Source organism: Pituophis catenifer, unplaced genomic scaffold, assembly GCF_029215685.1.
Source record: "Pituophis catenifer annectens isolate HBS135680 unplaced genomic scaffold, rPitCat1.0.hap2 SCAF_10, whole genome shotgun sequence".
Taxonomy (NCBI): domain Eukaryota; kingdom Metazoa; phylum Chordata; class Lepidosauria; order Squamata; family Colubridae; genus Pituophis; species Pituophis catenifer.
The window spans coordinates 17,709,972-17,730,761 of NW_027256890.1; the positions used below are offsets into that span (position 1 = coordinate 17,709,972).

The 20,790-nt window shown below is 44.0% G+C and overlaps 2 protein-coding genes across 4 annotated transcripts in view; both read left to right on the forward strand.

Moving 5' to 3' along the window:
• Positions 1 to 1,382: 1,382 nt before the first annotated feature.
• Positions 1,383 to 9,486, forward strand: HORMAD1 (HORMA domain containing 1). The gene is made up of 14 exons (XM_070951039.1): positions 1,383 to 1,415; positions 1,507 to 1,651; positions 2,515 to 2,578; positions 3,031 to 3,067; positions 3,160 to 3,180; positions 3,273 to 3,299; positions 3,846 to 3,913; positions 4,859 to 5,004; positions 5,101 to 5,345; positions 5,493 to 5,559; positions 6,153 to 6,226; positions 6,674 to 6,757; positions 7,746 to 7,826; positions 9,406 to 9,486. The coding sequence occupies exons 1-14, from the start codon at positions 1,383 to 1,385 to the stop codon at positions 9,484 to 9,486; spliced, it is 1,173 nt and encodes a 390-aa protein (XP_070807140.1).
• A 1,366-nt stretch (positions 9,487 to 10,852) lies between these two features.
• The window catches only part of GOLPH3L (golgi phosphoprotein 3 like), a 31,226-nt gene continuing 21,288 nt past the window's right edge, over positions 10,853 to 20,790 (forward strand). Inside the window, exons 1-6 of one of the 3 annotated variants that reach the window (XM_070951062.1) lie at positions 10,853 to 11,025; positions 12,409 to 12,615; positions 15,249 to 15,380; positions 15,909 to 16,023; positions 16,748 to 16,946; positions 18,557 to 18,635. In XM_070951062.1, the coding sequence (XP_070807163.1) occupies positions 12,433 to 12,615; positions 15,249 to 15,380; positions 15,909 to 16,023; positions 16,748 to 16,946; positions 18,557 to 18,635 (708 nt within the window). In that variant the 5' untranslated portion in view covers positions 10,853 to 11,025; positions 12,409 to 12,432. Of the gene's footprint in view, positions 11,026 to 11,864; positions 11,991 to 12,408; positions 12,616 to 15,248; positions 15,381 to 15,908; positions 16,024 to 16,747; positions 18,402 to 18,556; positions 18,636 to 20,790 lie in introns of those variants that run through there. The other 2 variants (XM_070951060.1, XM_070951061.1) reach the window with 2 other exon arrangements.

The following is a 20,790-nucleotide window of genomic DNA, read 5'->3' on the forward strand; positions in this document are numbered from 1 at the left end:
AAGGTTGCTTTTAAAATTGCCCTTAAACATTCATATTAAAAGTCACGTATATGACACAGAATGAGTTTAACTAATAAATAAACACATGTATTAAATATAAATGCTGGCGATGGGTGGCCCAAAATCTTTAAATCTTTAAATAATAATAAATAATTTTAAAGTCGTGTTTAAACCTCATCACCAGAGGCTATATCTATATATCTCTATCTCTATCTCTATCTCTATCTCTATCTATATCTCTATAATCTATAATTTTTATATAAAAATGAAGCGATTCCAACTTAGAAGAGGATGTCATAGGCACGTGATGTCATCCCACATGACATAATTGGGCAGGGCTCCAATCAGCAGCCGCCCCTGCTTTGAAAAAAGGCGGGAAAAGCCAGGGGGTGGGGGGTTGGGCAACTGTTGGGCTGCCTGAGGAAAAAAGGCGGGAAAGGCGAAAACGTGCCTCATGTTTGAGGGAGGGAGCAGCCCAAGGCGGCCATTTTCTCCCCTCATGGTGGGCCTTCTCTCCCCTTTCCCAATGTCCTTTAAAAAAAAAAACACACAAACAATAATAGGTGTTAAAGTATTGTAGTTCCTCCCGACAGTGTTTCTAGACTGTGCCATGGGGGCTCCAGATCTCTCCAACCAGGCAATCCAATTTCTCCTCTCCTGCATCAGCCATGATTGCTGGCTGTGAGGAGAATGGCCAGTTCTGGCTCCCTTTGCATCCACTGGCTCTTGATTGCCATCTTGAACCTTTGTGATGAACAAGATGGCGAAGACAAACCTTGGTTTCCCCTCGAGGGCCAAACTTTCTCTTCATTTTAGGAACAGAAGGGCAGCAAAAATGGAGGATAGCCAGGAGAGTCTGGTAGATTCACTTAGCATCCTCCACCAGCTGGCTTTTCCCAATATGGCAGCCACTTTGAAGTCCCGAGGGGGAAAAAAGATGGTGGACTGTGCAATTCTCCATACTTTGGGAAACCGTGGCATCTCCACAACAATAAATCCTACACATCTATTCCAGGAACACTTCATTGCTCCCATCAAAACTGGTTCTTCCTGAAGGCCACCTTCCCCAATCTGTTTAGCCATTCTGATTTGGCAACTAGAATGATGGCTTAGGGTAGAGGTCTCCAAAATGACAATTTTCAGACCTGGGGATTTCAATCCCAGAATTCCCATGCTGGCTGGGGAATTCTGGGAGTTGAAGTCCACAAGCCTTAAAGTTACCAAGATTGGACATCCTTGGCTTAGGGCATTGTGGGAAGGCAGCCATAAATACCCCTAGCTGGACCATTTCCCCTTATTCTTCCCCTTAACAATCCAGGACTAACCAATCGTTTTATTTATTTTTATTAACAGAGGATTGCAATATTCCGTTAGAAAAGGACATGGCAACTTTGCAGAAGCAAAGGAATCCTCTGGTAGGCTTGAGGCGCCTGAAGACAGATCCCACCCAGGATTGAAATCTAGGATCGTTTGGCCTGGAAGATTAAGGATTTCTTTCTTTTCCAGACTGCGGCCATATTCCCCACCAAAATTGCAACCGAACAGCAATCCCTCATGCTGGTGAAGCGGCTGCTGGCCATCTCCGTCTCCTGCATCACCTATCTCAGGGGCATTTTGCCCGAATCTGCCTATGGGACGAGATATTTAGATGGTAATGCCCTTTCCATGGATTTGGGGCAAAAAGAAGGAGAAATCCTGCTTTTGGAAGAATGTGCAGAAGCTTGGAGGCTCCAAGAGAGAAGATGGACCTTTGAGAAGAAGCCCGTCTCCACCATCGATGATCCCATCCACTCCTTGGAGAGTCCTTTCTCAGAAAAAAATGCATTTAAATGCATGCAAGAAAATATATAAACCTGGGGTGTCCTAGTTTGGCAACTTTAAGGCCTGTGGACTTCAATTCCCAGAATTCCCTAGCCGTGGCATGGCTGGCTAGGGAATTCTGGGAGTTGAAATCCACAGGTCTTAAAGTTGCCAAGCTTGGCTTCACCCTGATATAAAGGAATAGGTTGGTTTGCAAAGGAATCAATCATGCTCAAGTAATGACATTGAGATGTTTTTTTAAAAAACATATTGCATATGAAAGGGAAAAAGTTAAAATTGTCTAAACCAGTGTGAACTTTTTGCTAGGCTGGTGAACAGCAGGAAGTTAAAATAACCGAAACCTTTCTGGGGGGGGAGGGGAGAGAGGTTTCGTTTCTTATGGGGCAATTTTTAAAAAAACAGTTCCATTTTCAAGACTTTGGGGTATAGGGCTATTGGCATATTTTGCATAGAAAGATTTGGATCTTTGAATCTTCTAATCAGGGAGATTTTGCAGTTGCATGATGATGTCATATAGATGACATCATTTCCCTACACAATGATGAAGGTGATGTCATTGGCCTCCCCCCACCCCCAACAGCCATCAAATGAGGCAAGATGGTCTACAATTCAGATTTCATAGAAGTAAAATATTTTAGATCAGCCAGTCAAAAGTTGAATTGCAATTAATGCTGGTGGTTTGTGTCTTTCAAGATCTCTGCGTGAAGATCCTAAAAGAGGATAAAAAATGCCCTGGGTCCAGCCAGCTCGTGAAATGGTATGTCTTATATACCATTTGCAGTTTCCAGCACCTTTGTGTCCTCTTGCAGGGTTGGCCAGCAGAAAATGAATGACGCTTTTGCAAATTTACATGTTTTCCTGATTTGTCTTATTTAACCAAGGAGATGAATGTATTAGACAGCAAAGTCATTGGTATTTGGGCAGTGTACAAATTAAATAAGTCTTGGGGATGATGTATTGTAAAAGAAACATGTTTTCAATTAAGTTAATGTTATGCTTCATGCATAAGTATATAAATTGGCTTTCTTAACCAAACCCACTGGTAAACAGTCATGAATACTATATGGAATACTATATATATATGGAAAAAGTTGCATAATCTGGCACCACTGCATATTTTTTGTTTCAATTAATACACTTAAAGTGTATTTTCAGTTCATGCATGCAAAAGCTAAGCTTAAAGCCTCAATCTTATTTAATTTTTTGCAGGATGCTAGGATGCTACGATGCCCTGCAGAAAAAATATGTAAGTCGGCATTTTGTCTCTAATGGGCCACAGTTTTACAAATATGAAAACCCTTCTAATATCAATTTCTTTCTTGCTTGTCTTTTAAACAGCTCAGATTAATCGTCTTAGCAGTAAGTTTGGCAAACATATATTCCATATATGGAAATAAAGGTTTCCTTTCTCTTTGCTTGATTTTCATTTTGTTGTTTATCACTGAATACAGGTCTACACCAACCAGGAGGATCCCCAGGTATGTCTTCCATGTCATTTCTTACAAGCTTTGTAACTGGATGCTTTGATTTGGATCAAAACATCTATTATAATTGTTACAAAGATATTTATTACAAAGAATAATTTGATAAAGGTGGATACTTAAAGCTTTGCATGCAATCTAACATCAAGATAATAGGAACCATCAGCACTGGAGCTAGAAAGAAATGAATTAGCTCTTTTGTTCTTGGGGAACAAAATAATTTTTTTCTTTATAAAAAATACTTTCCTTGACACAGAAAATAACAAAGCTACAACCCACTAGGTGTCACCCTACCTCTGTATTATATTATTGTAAACATACTGAAGACTGGTAACCCCCCCCCCCATTCTTATAGTTTTAGTTGGACCATTAAGAAACCACCTACTGTTTGATTTTTTTTGTGCAAAATGCTGTTTCCCAAATGTATCTTATGCACAAGGCTTTGAAATTTGTTTCTTGGCATTGCAAAATAGATTTGATCCTGTCATTCCGCTCACAGTTTTCCCTGAGTGCTAGATAAATAACTGCTGCATTTTGTATTAGACGGTTACAGAATGTTACCAGTTTAAGTTCAAATACACAGACAAAGGACCTTCAATGGATTTCAGAAGGTATGCCTTTATTTTTCCCTCTTCATCAAAGAACTCCAGTAAAATATTTTTCTAGCTATTTGTCCCAGTAAAGTGTGGAGAAATATATGCTTTGATTTTGGAACCTGAACGTTAACCCTGGTGTGTTTGTTGACAAGGAAAACGTACATTTGTTTCATAACAATTGCTCACTAAGAATGGGCTTGTTACAAAGTCTAAATAGAGTTGTTGCAACAAATATTATCAAAAACATCTTTGACCACCTCCGAAATTCTGCAGAAATACAAAAATTGCAAACATAGGCTTGCCTTCTAGAATTAAGAAGATCCCTAACTCATCATGCAAGAATGACTGAAGCCCAGGATTTTATTTCCAGAGGCTGTCGGAAGGCAGCCTCGCCCCCTCATCCTACTCCCTACAATTGGTATTCATGCTCATATGCCCTTTGACCTTTTAGGTCCCATCCAGCCTCCTGGTTTGTCCTCCCTGATAGATTTATCTTCCGTGATGAATCTGACTAATTCCCTTTTAAAGCTACTTAAGCGAGTGGAAAGAACAACACCACAACCTATGGAGTAATTGTCATAAATTAGATCGTGGCATTCTGTGAAAACATCCTGCCTTTGGTGTGTGCTGCTGAATCACCACACCACATTGCACCACACCACATTCAAGAGAGGCACACAATTTTATGTCTATTCTCCACATCTTGCACACTTTTATAAATGCCTCTGTTTGTGTCTAATTTCCCTAACCCTCCTCGTCAAGAACTGTTTTGCTGCCCTTGCCATGTTCCCTTTGGGGTAACACTTGTCTGCAGACACAGCTAGGTATAAGGGAATGACTTGGATAGAGCCGAGTTTACAGACTTGGGAAGGAAGCTAAAACTTCAGGATCCTCCTTTTTAGGGGAGGTGATGAACTTATTTGGCCTCGTAATACAACTCTGGCTACATTGTGCTTTTAGTCAACAGAGTCAATCGAGCATCACATGCGCTTATACTAAGAAAGCAAGTATCCTGCTCATCCGGAAGATTTATATCCTGATGCAAAACCTAGGCCCGTTGCCTGATAATGTCTGCCTGACAATGAAGCTGTTCTATTATGATGAAGGTATCTTTAAAATCTTAATATCGTCTAATAAGGGAGATAGGTCAAACTAATCAACATGTTTCATGTCAAAGCATGGATTATTTTCCCCCCCCCCAGTTACACCGCCTGACTACCAGCCCCCTGGATTCAAAGAGGGCGATTGTGAAGGGATGGCCTTTGAGGGGGAGCCGATGTACCTCAATGTTGGGGAGGTTCCCACCCCTTTTCATATGCTGAAAGTGAAAGTGACCACTGAGAAGGACCGCATGGAGCGTGTGGACAAAGCCATCCTAAAGGAGGATGCCAGCCTTGCTTCCGTGCAGGGCTGGCACCTTCAGGAAGACCAGCATCAAAAAATGGATGTAAGTGTGTTGGGATTTATTTGTATGCTTGAAGGAATCTGTTTTATGTTTTGCTGTGGGTCACAATAACATCACTTGCATTGCCCGTCTTCAAAATAATCAAAACAGTTCCGTTGGAAGACATTCTTGTTTGTGTACTTTACACAGGAAGATTTTGTGCCAGAAAATAAAACAGGAGGGCAGAAGAATGCAAGCAAGATGCTACACCCTGAAGGTACACATGCCATAGGACTTTTTTTTCTGTATCAAGTTAACAGGGTATTCATCTCAGTTGCCTTGATTTTTCTGGGCATCAGATGAAGTTGTGAACTCGATGCTTTTAATGTGAATCGTGTATGTTTGAAAAATAAGCATGAGATTTAAAAAGAAGACAGCGAAACAAATACTCAAAGACCTCTTTTCACCTCCAGAAAGATGATACAAATCTTATGGGTTAAATTCTGCCCCCATGAAAAGTCCTTCTGACTGGAAAGCATTTTGCTTATATTTAATTGTAATTTTTTTGTTTTATTGAATTTAAATAGTTGTCTTTCTCATGCATGTAAACCCTGGGTGATGCAATTTGAGTTGGGACAGGTTTTTTGGGACTAAACATGTGGATAGAGTAATATTTAGCTACCCCAGGTACTTTGCTACTCTTGGGAAATGGGAGAGGAACAACTATTCCCCACCACAGCCTTTCAGCCCTGCTTTCTGCACAGAGACCAGTGTGACTCCTTCTGCCTAATTTTGAAAATGTATTAAGGCAGCTCAAAAGTTTAATTATCGTTGATTTGGTTTTCTGAAGAATTGCATAATCCTTTACAGAACCAAACCTAATTTGCACAGAGGAAGAGAAAATCACAGAAGAACACCAGAGCTGCTCCATCAGTAATTCTAAGGTACAAAGCTGGGTTTTCTTTCCCAACATCCCTGCTCTCCCCACGGGATAAAAGAAGAAAACTGGTTCATCTACTTGAGCGCAGTAACATGCTGCTTACTCCAGTTCCAGCCTGTGCAATTATGAATTTATTTCCCCAACCATGCCGTGCTGGGATAGCTTCTCAACTCCCAATTAATTTAATTTTGTTTCATTTGCTGCATGGCAAATGATTCTTAAAGCACAAAACGTCAGATGGCCCAACTGAAGCTTATAAACAAAACTGTATTTAGCGTTCAAGACTCAGCTTGAAGCTGAGGATTGTATCGCAAAGGCGAGAGGAAGCAAAAACATCGGTCATGCCTGTTCCTAAGTAGGTTGTGGTACACAACTCTTAAGCCTGAAAAAAGCAGAAATGTGGTCTGTTAAACTTTAGCCAGTAACCATTTGGTTGTTTAACCCTTTTTAGGTGGATCATTTAATAAGCAAGACATCAGAACTTGAAGTCACCGAGAGCAGAACCCGAAGCGGAAAAAAATTCCAGCGAAACATAGTAAGCGTTTTATTTTTAAACATCCATTCTTTTAAAAGATCAGACTGAGAGTCACGCAGGCATGACAGCATCAATTGTTAGTACTAACCGTTCTTACTTTGTTCTCCTAAATTTTAATTACTTTCCTGGTATCTCCATTGTTATGGGAACAGTAACAAAATGCAGATACCAGGAAAATAATTAAAATTTATGTTTGTTGTTAATGAAAATATTAATTCCTATCACAAATTTTCTCACAACCCATGATCTTATTTTATCCTCACACCGATCTTTTCTTGTGAATGTCTTAAGATCACATGCTAAATTGCATAGACTTTTAGATTGACTTTAAATTTGGACAGCTAGGATCCAAGATGGGAAATTTGAGCATAGCTAAGTAGCAGCCCTCAGTGTCTCTTCTGGTCTTCACACCAGCTGTTTAATAAAAAAACATGAAGTCAGATCAGTCCCAGGAAGGCTTCCAGCTCTCATTCTTGATTGTCCACAAAGTGAAGAGAAAACGGTGCTGATTAAGAGATTAAATGACTGGAGTGAAAGCCGGTTTGGTGGTGGTGGTGGGGTTTATAAAAACTCCCACCCCGAATTCCCAGTTTCCAGCAGAAAGTGTTCCAGAAAGAACCTTTAGGTCAGTCTGAATCTTTGCAGATCCTCCCATCCATCATACAAAGTGCTACTAAAAAAAAACCTCTTTGCACCAGCCAAATGCCTGATTGATATAAAATTATCCACCTATAAGCATTGTGGGAAAGATTCTGCCAGAATCAGCAACTTAAGAAGTGCCCTTTAGCATGTACAGCAGGGGAAGTAAATCACATGTCATCAGGACCAAGCTACGGCTTGCCCTTACTGTCGCCACTATTAGAGAGCCCTTCATTAATTTTTTAGCACGAGCTGAGGAAGAGTAACAGCCTGCAGATGCCTCGCGAGCGTCTTAATAGCCGTCTGCAGGCTTTTCTTCTAGAGTAACAGTTCCTCTGTCTCTGTCAAGGGTGCCGTGGAAAACACAAAGCAGAGACCATCCAAGGGTGCCGAAGCCCAGAAGAGAAGGAGCTCAGAACTGGATAAGCCTGTAAGTGCTTCTGCGTTGCACTTAGACCTCCCTCCTTTCTCCAGGCAGGATTTTGGCAGAATAAATAGAAAGTTTGACCTCTTGAAAGATCCATTTTGTAAAGGGAGGTGGCTTGTGGGAAGATAGAGGTTCACTGCTGCCCATCCATTTAATGTCTCTGCACATTTGCCTTGCAGTTCTTTACTCGCACTTGATCCCATGTAAACTATACCTTGGACTGTAGCCGCAATCAGAAACACACTCCACAAAATAAGCGAGCAAAGTCGGAGCTGCTGAAATAAATCCAACCAGCCAGGGATATGACAAACTCAAAGCCATGCAACTGAGCACAGCTCTGGTTCTGCTTGAAGCTCTGGAGCCATCTCGGAATATTGTTCTGGGGTGAACAGCCACAGATTTGTGCACGTAACAGGTGTTGACACCAAAGCCAGGCCTTCTTAGGAGCCTCCTGGTGTCTCTTTTTTTTGCCGTGTAAAGTTTGGGACTGATACTCTGACAATTCCCTCTTCTACAACCACTTGTTTTTGTAATAGAATAATCTGCATTTTTGCATACTAATAAATTTCCCCAACCTCTCTCAGTCCCTCACTGATGGAGGATCAATCTATTTTGGATAGCGGTATCCACATTATTACTTATATTCCCAGGCACTACCCGCAACATTAGTGAGGCTTAATTCTCAATCAAATCCACATCTATTCACTGAAACGATACCCTAAATCTTAAACAGGTTTGCTGGAGACGGCCAATCTTGCATTTTTCTGCCGAACCCTCCATTTAATCTCCATCGATGTTTTTATTGACGTTGTGCCACATTCTTCATGTTTACCGAAGAATAAGTCCCCTAAAGTTCAGCCGTGCTTGCATGATGTGAAACGCAGCCACATACACCTTTTTCCCCCTCCCTTTTTTTGCAGCAATGGCTGAGAATTTACAGGCCTTTTCTCATCACCTCCAGCCTAAGTAAAGAATTACATGTTCCGGCACTTCCCTTGTATAAATGAGTGGCTGTTAATGCTCGTGGCGCTTTCAGGTCTAATGGCAAACAGGGCACCAAAAAAGAAAAAAGAAGAAGTAATAGAACATATTGGCTGGAATATATTAGCTCCGAAGGGAAGCGGAGTTGCGACTGCAGTTGTGATTGTGTATTAAATGGGCAAACATTTCCCCGGCTGTTGTTTGGGCGCCCCGTCCTCTGCAAAGGGGAAGCAGGGTTTAAAAATTCATATTTGATTTCACTTCATTAAACCTCAGAGAGAAAGGTTTGCCTGTCAGGAGCATCAAGACTGTCCCTTAAAACAAGAGAGGAGTATTAGGTTTGTTTGCTGCCTTGAGTTATTTATCAAAATAATAAAGGTGGGATATAAATAAATGAATATAAATAAATAAAAAGCCTCCGCCGGGGTTACCATTCACGGACCTGCTCCGCTCAGCAATCCAGCCAACACAAACAGTTTATTTGCAATCAATGAAAAGAGAACAATAAAAGGGAGGAGGAGGAAGAGGGAATTCTCCCGAAACAATTTGTATTCATATATATGCATTTATATGCATCTTTTTGGCTTTTTTCCCCCTCCAGGTTTATCCTCTGGATTTCTCTTCTAGCCAAGACCTCAGTCCCAAACGGAAGAAAATTAGCCAGCCCAAGGAGGAGTTCTAGGCAGCCGCTTCTCCCTTCCACTTTTCTCCCCCAGTGCCGTTTTCCTTCCCGCTCCTGGTCCTCGGATGCTTTAAAAGAATTTGTTTTAAAAAGATTAAAGCCACTGAAATTTACGGGGCTCCTGTTTTTATTTTGTTTACAAGGCTTTCTTGGGGAGAGATCCGGGGGGGGGCATCCCACCCACCAACCTGGGAAAAAAAAGGGGGGGCTAGTGGTGGTCCTCGACTTATGACCACAATTGAGCCCAACTGTTTTGCCGCTAAGTGAGTCCGTTGCCAAAGGGTCTGAATTTTGATCACGTGATCTCAGGGGAGGCTGTGACGGCTAGGAAGTGTGAAAAAAAGTCCCCCTTTTTTTCCAGTGTGGTTGTAACTTCGGACGGTCTCTAGAGGAACGGTTGTAAGTCGAGGTCTTAGCTGCCTTGTCCCAAGAAGGGGCACCACGCCCGGGATTTGGGGTTGGGGGCCCCTCCGTGCCACCAGGGCCCCCGCTTGGTCCTACAAAGCCATGCCTGGGGGGGGCGGAGGAAAAAAAATCTGACCCCCCAAGAGGGGGTCTTGGGGTGGGGCTGAGGCTTCCCCCAGAGGAAGTGGGGTGCCTTTGACAGAGATTCTTCCGGAAGCCCCTCCCCCACCTGGGCCTTTCCCGCCTTTTTCTCCTCAGCTGCCAGGCGGTGAGTGGAGGCCCCCCAGGGCCCCTGCGCCGCCCCCCCCCCACACTAGGCCCTGGTCTCCTTATCCGGCTGGGAACAGTGGGGGAGACTGCCCCTGCAGCTGGAGGCTCCACTCCCAGCCCTCAGGGACCCAGGCCTGCCCTTTCCTGGGCCAGGGTCTCCCTCTCAGGCAGGCCTCTGTGCGTGTGGGGGGGGGGGATGAGAAGGGGGTCTCCTCAGCCCTTTTTATGGGCCCTCAGGGGAGGGGAAGAAGAAAAAAAGCCCCCTCAGAAACAGATTTATTTATTTATTTATTTTATTTATTTCATTTATTTATTTATTTATTGTTTGTGCTTATTCATGTTTCCTTCACCTCACGGGGGAGCACTCTGCCCCTCCCTTTCAAGCCCCTCCCACTCATCCTCCCCTCCCCCCCTTTGAGTTTTCCTCAGACGTGCCGGCCAGGCCAAAAAAAAAGCCACTCTCCGCGCCCCCATTGGCCGCCGCGTCAGTCAATCAGGCGGGCTGGTCCCACCGCCCCTCCCGGACTATCCATCCTGCCCTCTTGGCAAGTTTGCGAGTGGCCAGCGGGGGGGGTTGAGGGTGAGGGAGAGGGAAGCCCCTCCTCCCCCAGCAGCCGATTGGCGCTTTCGGAGGCTGCCTCTGCTCCCATTGGCCGTCTGCGCGACTACCGGGATACGTTTCCCGGGGACACCAGGAAGCGATGGGGGAGCCTTTGGGGCTTTTCTTCTCGCCTCCTTCCTTCCCGTAGGTGACCCAGGAAGTCAGGCGCGCTCGGCTACCGGGGCTGCAGGCTGCCCCAGGAGGCGGAGAAGGGCGAGGAGGGAGGCTGAGCAGCGGCTGGGAAGGCAGAGCCAGGAGTGCGGGTAAGGGTTGGTGCAGGGGGGGGGAAGCAAAGCAGCCATAGATGGGGGGCGAGGACGATTTCTTCCATTGGCAGGAGCAGGTGGAAGTGGGGAGGGTGGGCTTCTTTTTCTGCGCCCCCCCCAATGAGGAGCCAGCCCTGCCTGTAACGGGGGAGCAGCTTGCAAATGAGGAGGGTGTTGTGCAAAAGGGGCTGGGGGCAGGCCGTGCAGCCCCCTCGGCGTTTGTGGGGTAGGGAACACCCTGGTCTCTATTTGGAGAGAGAGAGAGAGAGACAGAGAGAAAACACGTGTATTCAATCCCTTTTCCCCTGGAGGGTTTGTTCCTTCTGAAACAGGAGTTGGGATGGCTTGTTTCTCCTTCCTGCCCCCACCTCCCAAGGGATCACCTTTTAAACTGACATTCGCCATGATTTATTTCCACCCCAAAGGCTCAGGAATACAGCCCCCTTTTCAAACCCTTTTCTTTTCTGCCCCGTGGCTGCCACATACACAGTTCCTCTTTCATCACATGCAAAGGGGTGTCCTCACCTGATGCAGCCAGGTTCCTGTTTGCTCAAGATTGGGCCCTCTTTCATGGACTAAACGCTCCCCGAACGAGCCTTGGATGCTGCTGCCTATTTTGCCTATATTACGGATTTATCATAGTTTTTTTTTTTTTTAAACATTTTTTATGTTCGCTCACAAAACCTGGCTGGGAAAATAAGGGCGAGTCTTTGCATGAGGTTCTTTGGCAAAACGGTTACTCAATAAGGACTACGATCCTGTATACTCGTTTCCAACTTTAACTTGCTGCCTCTACAATGTGATCAGCATTTAGAAAAAGGAGAAGGGGGAATACCCTTTGGATTGTATTGGTACTACAGCTCCCAGAATTCTCACTGGCGTAGGAATTCTGGGAACTCTGGTCCAAACACATCTGGATCCCATGGAAACCAAGTTTAGAACTTGCTTGCAAACCACCCGTGGTAAGCTAATAAGCAAAACTTGTTTTATAAAACGATTAGTCTGTTGTTTTCAAGTCCCTGTGGTCGTTATTTGATACTTCAGTTACCTTGGGGTTGATTCATTAAATCATGATTGAGCAAATAGTGGTTTAACATAATAGATGATCTGGGTTTTTTGTTTGAAGGCTGTAGAGTTCATGCAGAAGGAATCATGTCTTCTGAGCATGGGGTCTGTTCCTCACTTCCCCACAGAGAATGTGTTCTAGGTTGTGGGGATTGGGTCAAGTGTGTGGGGCAGTGCCCGTAGCCTATTAGGGGAGTTGCTATGGGGAGGTTGCCTGGGATTTGAGAAGTTTCTTCACACGGGCCGTTGAAAGGCCTGGCAGGTGAGCAGAGATGGCACAATCAGCGGCTGTTTACAAAATTGTGTTTCCGTTAGGCTTACACACCCAGCAGAGAAGCCATGACAACATTGATCCATCGAGGGAAACGTGTGGAAGTCGGGAGGCATGCAGACAAGCGGCTGGAGGCCGAAGAACATGCCGTGGTCAACCAGACTTTGGGGGAAGAGGATCCCGGAGACTCCAAGGACATCCGTCTTACTCTCATGGAAGAGATCTTGCTTTTGGGTCTGAAGGACAAAGAGGTAGGATCCGACTGGATCTCTCACCGTAGGGGTCCTTTCCTATTTACAGTTATTGATCTGTGCCATCTCTTTTCCTAGTAAGGCCCTTGACAATGTACAGAATTTAGATTTGGTTTGTAAGCAACAAAAGGCACTCAGAAATGAGCTCAAGAATGATACAATTTGGTAACAACTCTGCACAACTAAAACAAGTTTCCTAAATAAGCCAGCAACGTTAAGGAAAACAACACAGCAGCTTTGCAACTTGATGTGAAGGGGCGGAGAAAAGTTCAGTCAAGCGCAGATAATTGAAATCCAGTGTCGGATTCTGCTTCCTCTTTGACTAAGATCATTGAAGACTCAGTTGCGATTTTAACAGTGCTTGTATGAAGGAGTGGAGTTCATTATGATGGGTGGTTTGCATTTTAAACCAGCAGTAAACTGATCCCTTTGGCATTTGTTTTATGAGCAAACCAGTTTGCCGAGGTTTTTTTTTGCCAACACCAAGGCTCATAACTTTTCCCTAATTAGAAAAGTTTGACGGGACTAAGGACGGGTGTGGGAGAAGCAAAACTTCTCAAGAGCCTCCTTGGGCATTGCCAATCCAGCTATCATTACTAATGTATTCCTGGCTTGGTCAGGCAACAAACATCAACAAACAGAACCCGATTTAATGAAAAACCAGGGAACAGCAGCCCGTGCCAGCTTGGCTCTTTTCCTCCAGGGTGGAACAATAGGAAACTTGGGGCCCGTATTTTTGCCAGCCAAGTACCTGTGCAGAAACTCCTGTAACTTTGGCCATCGCAGATAAGAGTGGGGAAATGCTTCTCCCTAAGAAGCCGGAAGTTGCATTTGGAGGCTGTAACATAACAAACCAGCATTTAACCTTGGTGTGTTGTGTACATAACTCCTTGACCTTTGGGGACAATGTTTAAATTTATTGTGTCCTAATTCCAGCTCCACCTGTTCCGTGGCTTTCTCTCAGGAGTTTCATTTCCTGCTCTTCCACGGGGACGCCGGACACATGTGGCAGGTTTACTCAGGGAGAAACTGGTGCTGGCTTTCCTTGATTGTCCCTACTAACAGTGTCCAGCTGTAGATCCCATCCTGGATTTCCTAACTTTGCAGACCTGGAAGCTAATTGTAATTAGACTGAATAGAAAAAGACATCCCTGCGGGATTGTAGAAGAATGCCCGACATTTTTTATTTTTTTTTTTACAGTAGGGGATACCAAATTGAATCACTAATTAAAAGAATCGATGGGATAAACACCTTTTTACTGTACTTTAAGAATTCCCAAGACTTGTAGCTGGGATTTGCTTCTCTTGCTTGTAAAAAGGTGCAGCAAAATCCTCTATTTGCGTCATTTTGACTGACAGAAATCATAGAGGACAAAAGGGTAGTAAAATTGTGTTTGGTTTGAAATGGAGCCAAAAGGAATTGAATTCAAATTTAGCTGAAAGACAAGTTAGAATCGCTTTCAATCAGAATAGAGCTGGAAGGGACCTTGGGGGTCTTCTAGTCCAACCCCCTGCTGGAGCAGGAGACCCCTATGCCATTAGCTTTGTTGCAACGGTGAGATAAATGTCCCACTTCCTTTTCTTCTTATGATTTGCTATCAACCCTGTAGGAGAAAGAAGAGATGCAAAATGAGAGAAAGAAAAAAAAAGTAAGAAAAACAGACTAAACTGCCAAGAGATTTATAAGCATCATAAAACAATGAATGGAGTGCAGATTTTCGAAAGAACACTGAGTTCTACATATTTAAATGTTTTGTGCCATTTAAAAACTACAGATGGTTTTTAAAATCCCATTTTTCCTCCGTTACTTTCAGGAACTATGTAATGATTTAATTGGATGTTGAGAAGGAAAGGAAAGTTTTACGAGTGTTTACATATTTGAGAGATTTGAGGTTGATGGTAATTTGTGTGTGTATTCTAGACATACAGGAACCGCAAAATCTCTTGTTTGTTTTTCTATTTGTGTCCACATTTCATCCAAATGTTCTCTGCTACAATTATTTATGGTATAACCTCCCTATCTCTGCTGTCAAAGTTGGAATCTAAGGAAATCTATTATTAACCTAGCTGGGCTTTTTTAAAAAAAGCAATTAGTCATAGTTAGCATGCTTGGTTATTAGGCATCATTACAAAGTTTGTAGCCATTATCTTAATTGATTTATAATTATGTAATCTCAGAATCACCAGGCAAAAGAAAAAAAACTGAACAAATTAGATACAATATGACTGATTTCCCTCCCCCACACCTGCCTGATGCAAGAATGCAGGTTGTAAAATATGATACTGAAATTCAGCGTATCTTAAGTATCTTGAATTTAAACCCTGCACTTATGGATACTGTCTTCCTACTCAGAGGCACATTTTCTGAAAATCTGAATTTAATGATAGTTTTGCTGCTCTCTATTTTCACACCCTTTTATCAAGAACTGGTGTGGGGCCTTTTCCCCCCATTATTAAATTGACAACTAAGGGAGGACCTATGGCTGATGTTTGTGTGTCAGGATGTATAACAATTGTGCAAAATGTGCTGGGTAAAGGCTGGCAGGACCAGCGTGATTTGCGGTGAACCTGTGTGTGCACTTCAGGAACTGCTGAGCTCCCTCCGTTGACCTCTGCTTTCCTTGTCCTCTCAGGGCTACACATCCTTCTGGAATGACTGCATTTCTTCGGGGCTGCGAGGGGGCATCCTAATTGAGCTGGCCATGCGAGGGAGGGTACAGCTGGAGCCCCAGTCCATGAGGAAAAAACGCCTGCTGGATCGAAAGGTAGACGTCAGCCTTGAAGCTGCCTTAACTGTGGCCATTTTCTTTTCTGTAGCTTTCCTCTAAGGAGGTTTCTTTTTGCATTGCTTCAGGGCTGACACAGCCTGGAGCGAAGGGGCCAGGGAGGGGTGGGCGGGTATAGAGATAGCTGGGATGTTACAGCCAAAATACAATTCTTTCCCCTGGGAATCAAGGACGCTGGTGCAGGTGTTCGAAAGGTGGAGACTGAGGTCACCTGGCAACTGGACTATATGCTGTTGGACCATGTGACTGGTGACTCTGTGGGGAAAGTGACAGAGTTTTACTTTTAATTGGGTGTAAAACCGGTGGGAACTTAGAACCGGTTTTCCATCAATTTAATATGTCCCAATAAAATGTTCTTTGAGGAACATGCCTGCTTTGGAGTTCTCATTGTTGGGGATGTATGACTTGGAACCTTGACAGTAGATTTTGCCTTCCCTGCTCGCCCTCGCGCTCTTAAGGACTGCAATGCCTTCAGCGCATGGACCCCTGTTTTCTTCTCCTGCTCAGGTCCTCATCAAGTCAGATGCCCCAACTGGAGATGTGCTGCTTGATGAGACCCTCCGCCATCTCAAGGCCACCGAGCCACCCGAGACGGTGCAAACCTGGATTGAGTTGCTCACAGGTAAGAGAGATTGGATGACTGCGTTGTGGGGCTGCTGCCCTCACCTCTCGGATCGCAACCATTGGCCCCCTGCAAAATGCTTGCCTTGTAGCTGCAGTGCAGAAACAGCCGTGTGGGTGACATCCTTCCCTGGGCTTGCTGGTTTCTGTGCTTGGGGTCATGGGTTGCAGTGAGCCTGGGTTTTGTGGGATCGGTTGAAATTGGCCAAAGCCAACTCAATTTTAACTCGGGCTTTCAAGCCGCCACAGCCCAAATAAAAAACAAACAAACAGAAAATGGTGTACTTTATGGCTCAGTGCAATGCATAGATTTGGACGGAAGGGAAATTAGTGAATTGTTAAATTGTTGAAGAAGACAGCATTACTGTGGTTTAGGGACACATTCAACTACCAGTATAAACCATTGTCCAGAAATTGCAATGATCGTCAACCCCAAAGGAAGAAATCAAATGAGCTTATTTCAAGAGTTGGGATTCTGGCGATCACCAAGTCAGCTTTTAACTTTGTCCAAAATGTTGGGTGTAACACACTACCCAGAGGAAAACAGAGAACTGGTTTGTAGTGGATATAAATCCATATATTTGGGAGACGATCTTCAATATCTAGGATTGAAGAGAATAAAGGGGGGAGGGAAACGTTTCAGGCTGGCCTGTCCAAAGCTGCTGGGGGCTTCTGTCATAATTTGCCCCCAGAGTCCTGACTCCGAACGGTCCCCTCCTTTGCAGGTGAAACCTGGAATCCCTTCAAGCTGCAGTACCAGCTCCGTAACGTCCGCGAGCGGATTGCCAAGAACCTGGTGGAGAAGGGCATCCTGACCACTGAGAAGCAGAACTTCCTCCTCTTCGACATGACCACCCACCCGGTCACCAACACCACGGAGAAGCAGCGGCTGGTGAAACGGCTTCAGGAGAGCCTCCTCGACAGGTGGGTCAACGACCCCCACCGCATGGACAGGAGGACTTTGGCGCTGCTGGTCCTGGCCCACGCCTCGGACGTCCTGGAGAATGTCTTTGCCAGCCTGGTGGATGAGAAGTACGATGTGGCGATGAATAGGTCCAAGGATCTGATGGATAGGGACCCCGAGGGGGAGGCCGCCAAGGCAGCGGGCACCGAGATGATCTGGGCCGTGTTGGCGGCCTTCAATAAATCCTAAACCCTCCTGGCGCATGAAGTGGTTCCAAGCGGCTTCGCCCCTTTTCTCCTCCAGAAAGGAAGCCCGTGGCTTGGTGGTATCTTCCCACCTTCCTGAGCTTTTGGTGACTGCGGCTTGCCAGACCCACCGTCGGCCTATGAAGCTGGGCCTGGAGACCTCAGTTCTCTTACAACCCTACCTTCACACACACACACACACACACACACCACTGTCACACTTTCTTCTAGGGATCTGGGAATCAGCCAAGAAGTTCGCGCATTGCTCTGGATCCCTGGTTGATTTTTTTCCGAGACCCCCAAGTTAAAACGAAGGAGGGGCTGTGTCTGGGACAAAAGGACAGTTCTTTCTCTCTGGCCTCCCCTCCCCTTCGCTCTCACTTCAAATCCTCCTCTTTTCCACCCCATGGAGGAGGAGGATTCATTTCCGTGGGTGTGTTTGTTCCCCCTTGTAAACCTCACGATCCCAACCTCATTTTTTTGTCCCGCCAGGTTTTTCTTTTTTGCCCATTCAAGTTCCTTTGCTTTTTTTTTTTTCCTTTCTTCCTTCTCGTGCTGTTCTTCTGTTTGCTGAATTACAGCACACATCTCTATGCAATCTCGCCCGTGTTTGGTTTCTGCTTTTTGAATGTAAAGGTTGTGTGGGGAATCTTGGCAATTTAAGAGTGACGCCCCAGGTTGTTTCCTCCTGGTACAGCTATTCAGATGCACGCCAGTTAAAGTGCATCGAATTTAAGAGTTCAACCTTGTACTGACAACCACCGAAGCCAGAATGCATTATTACAAACTGGTTATAGGTTTTTCCTGAAAGGGGCTGGGATAAAACCATTCTCTTTTATTCAACTTATCTTGTGAGACTTTTAAGAGGTCCGTTGGCCTCGAAGGGCGTGCTTTAGAGCCTGTTTTCAGAACCATGAGATCTCGAAACCTGAAGTGAATTCAAACGGAAACCGAATTCCAGACCTACTACGTAAAATTGTACCTTAATGCTTGTGGTTCTGCTCACAACTCGATGTACTTTAGTTTAGTGCCTTACCATGCGTTCCCAGAGGTGTGTTGAGGCTGCCTGAGCCACGAGTTAGAACTGACCCTTTGAAGCTGCTACAACACAGAGTTGAGGCCTCGACTCATTCAGGTCTGTTTCAGGGTCTTGAAGAACCATGGTTTCTGTGGGTTTGTAGTCTCTAGAGGCCGTTGCCTTGTTATTAAACTCTTTCCTTTCCTTTGAAAGTTGTGATTGTGTCCCCTGTAATTTTTAATTTTTTTTTTTGTGGTGGTTAAGTTAGAAAAAAATCGCGGGAGGTTTCTAAACGTACAGAACGGATGGATTTAAGACCCTTTAAATAGATTTTAAAGCCCGCTGAACATTTCCTCCAATGTCATAGATGGAGGAAGAAATTTGGATTGGAAAATTCAGAAGAACCGTCAGGCTGGATGGGAAGAGTAAAAGGTTGCAGCAGCTAGGTAAGTCAGTGAGAATCCCTACTAATGCCTAGAATTGGGTTACTAACTTGGTGCAGCAGAAAACGCTTGCCTTCACATGCTTCCCTAGATCTTAGAATTCCCCCCTTTTAAAAAAAAAGTTAAGTCACCCCACTTTCCCATAATCCCCCCCCTCCCGCCCTTGCGCATAAAACAGCTCCGTTGTGCTTCAGTTTAAGGACGTTTACTTTTCTCTGAATAACATTTCACCACAAACAGCTACAGGATGAGGTATTCAAGAAGAAAAAACTTTGGTATAAAATGTACAGCTTTCGTTCCAACTTTTTTGGTCTTTTCGTTTTCTTGTTTACAGGCAAAGGGGGGAAAAAAAGACTTTGGTTTTTTTTCTTTTTTTTTTTTTAAAGTTAGCACAGTTGACAAACGAAGGAGAAACATTCAATTCATTAATAGATAGTAATGCACTGCTTTGATTTTAAAAACAGGATGACCACACCACTCAGCTTACACTGGCCAGGGAGTGAAGAGGAAGGGGAATAGATCCACTTTTGAATGACAGGGTAGCCTTTTTTTTAAAAAAATTATCTTTTATTCCAGTGGTTCTCAATCTTTTCTTTGCCACTGCCCCCCTTTAAATACCCTTTGGAGCCACAGAGCCCCCCTAAAGACTTAAGATTTAAATCATAGCATTTCTTCAAGTCTTTGTGGACCCCCTGTGATGACATCATAGCCCCCTCCCCAGGGTCCACGGACCACAGGTTGAGAACCACTGTTTTATGCTATAGAGAAGCTTGCCTATTTATTTCTGGAATAATTATTTGTTTTCAAAGTAATCAACCTGATCTGACAGGTAGGGGGAAAAGTCACGGGACATATTTTTGAACATAATTTTGAGTTGCTGTTACTATTGAGGGTCTCAGTTTGGTAATATAAACAAGTCCTGGTTCTGTTTAATGCACCTCCCAAGCTGGACGGGTTTTACAGTTTTAAACTATTTAAGAGGCTAAACGAGGTGGAACATGTCAGGATTGACAGAAAAACACTCAACCCAAGGAAGCGATACCGAGACGTCATCAGGGCTTGGTCTGAGCCCAGGTGTTGTAGACTTACTCACAAGCAATCTTTCATTTTTTTTTTTTAATTTTTTGGTGCCTGTGACGTTGTAAAGCTTTGGTTCCTGAAAAATGTACGGACTGCGTGACAAGCAAATAAAAATAGCGATAAGAGAGCTGATTGAGACACTGGAATCGGAGTTGAGTTGCCCACATGGTACTATATTAATGGTACTCCAAGAACCAGTTGGTATCCGATGGATTCCTTGCAAAACCAGATTCATTGGACTTTGGAACTAAATTTATGGAGTTTAGCAAACTATTTTCTTAAAGCCATCTGTTATCCTTGGTTGCCACACCTTGTCAAATAGGTGAGAGGCTGGTTGGTTGCCTTCCAGGTCTCGTTCACTATGGAGATCACCAACAAGGATGTGTGTGTGAGGCAGGTAAAAAAAAAGAAAAAGAAAAATCTCTAAAGAGCTTAACGGGTTGGCAAAAAGGGCTGGTACAGAACTTGGTTCTTATGGACTCGCCCGTAAGAAGTACGGCTGAGTACTTCTTTTAGTACTTCTTTTAGAAGTAACCTGTTTTTAAAATATATTTTAAATACCAGGGTAAGAAATACGCCTATTTTAAGGCATCGTCTTTCGATTTGATAGTCGAGGCCATATTGACGAGTGTGAATTTTTTTTTTTTCTGTTTGTTCAGATGTAGTTTAAAGGCCTCAAAATTCTTTTTTTTTTTTGGAGAGCGAACGAGTCACATTGCGCTAAAGCAAATGCTAAGCTAAGGTTTATCATCGTGGCTTATTACACAAGCCTCCATTGGCTGGTTTGCATAGAGATTAAGTCGTCATGGATGTGTCCCCACAGCCAAAAAGAAACCACATTAGGGTTCATAAACCTAGCTGAAGGGAGGCAAGAGACGAGAAGTTTTTCCTCCTGTAATATTCTGGTTTTATCGGAATTTTGCGAGTGGGGCCGATACTGGAGTTGTGAGGAAGTAGATTATTAAAATATGAGATTGTTCAAGAGGGCAACACTTCTGCCATAATCCTATCCCAACATAATCCTATCCCAACAACTTTGAAAAGCTCTGATCGAATATAAGTACTAAACTTAGCTACT

What these genes read in the sequence shown, in the direction of transcription:
- HORMAD1 (XM_070951039.1), top strand. Translation starts at nt 1,383, where the DNA reads ATGGCAACTTTGCAGAAGCAAAGGAATCCTCTG. An exon ending in TCCAGCCAGCTCGTGAAATG is followed by an intron (nt 2,579 to 3,030) that starts GTATGTCTTATA and finishes AATTTTTTGCAG; the next exon opens with GATGCTAGGATGCTACGATG. An exon ending in CAAGATGCTACACCCTGAAG is followed by an intron (nt 5,560 to 6,152) that starts GTACACATGCCA and finishes AATCCTTTACAG; the next exon opens with AACCAAACCTAATTTGCACA.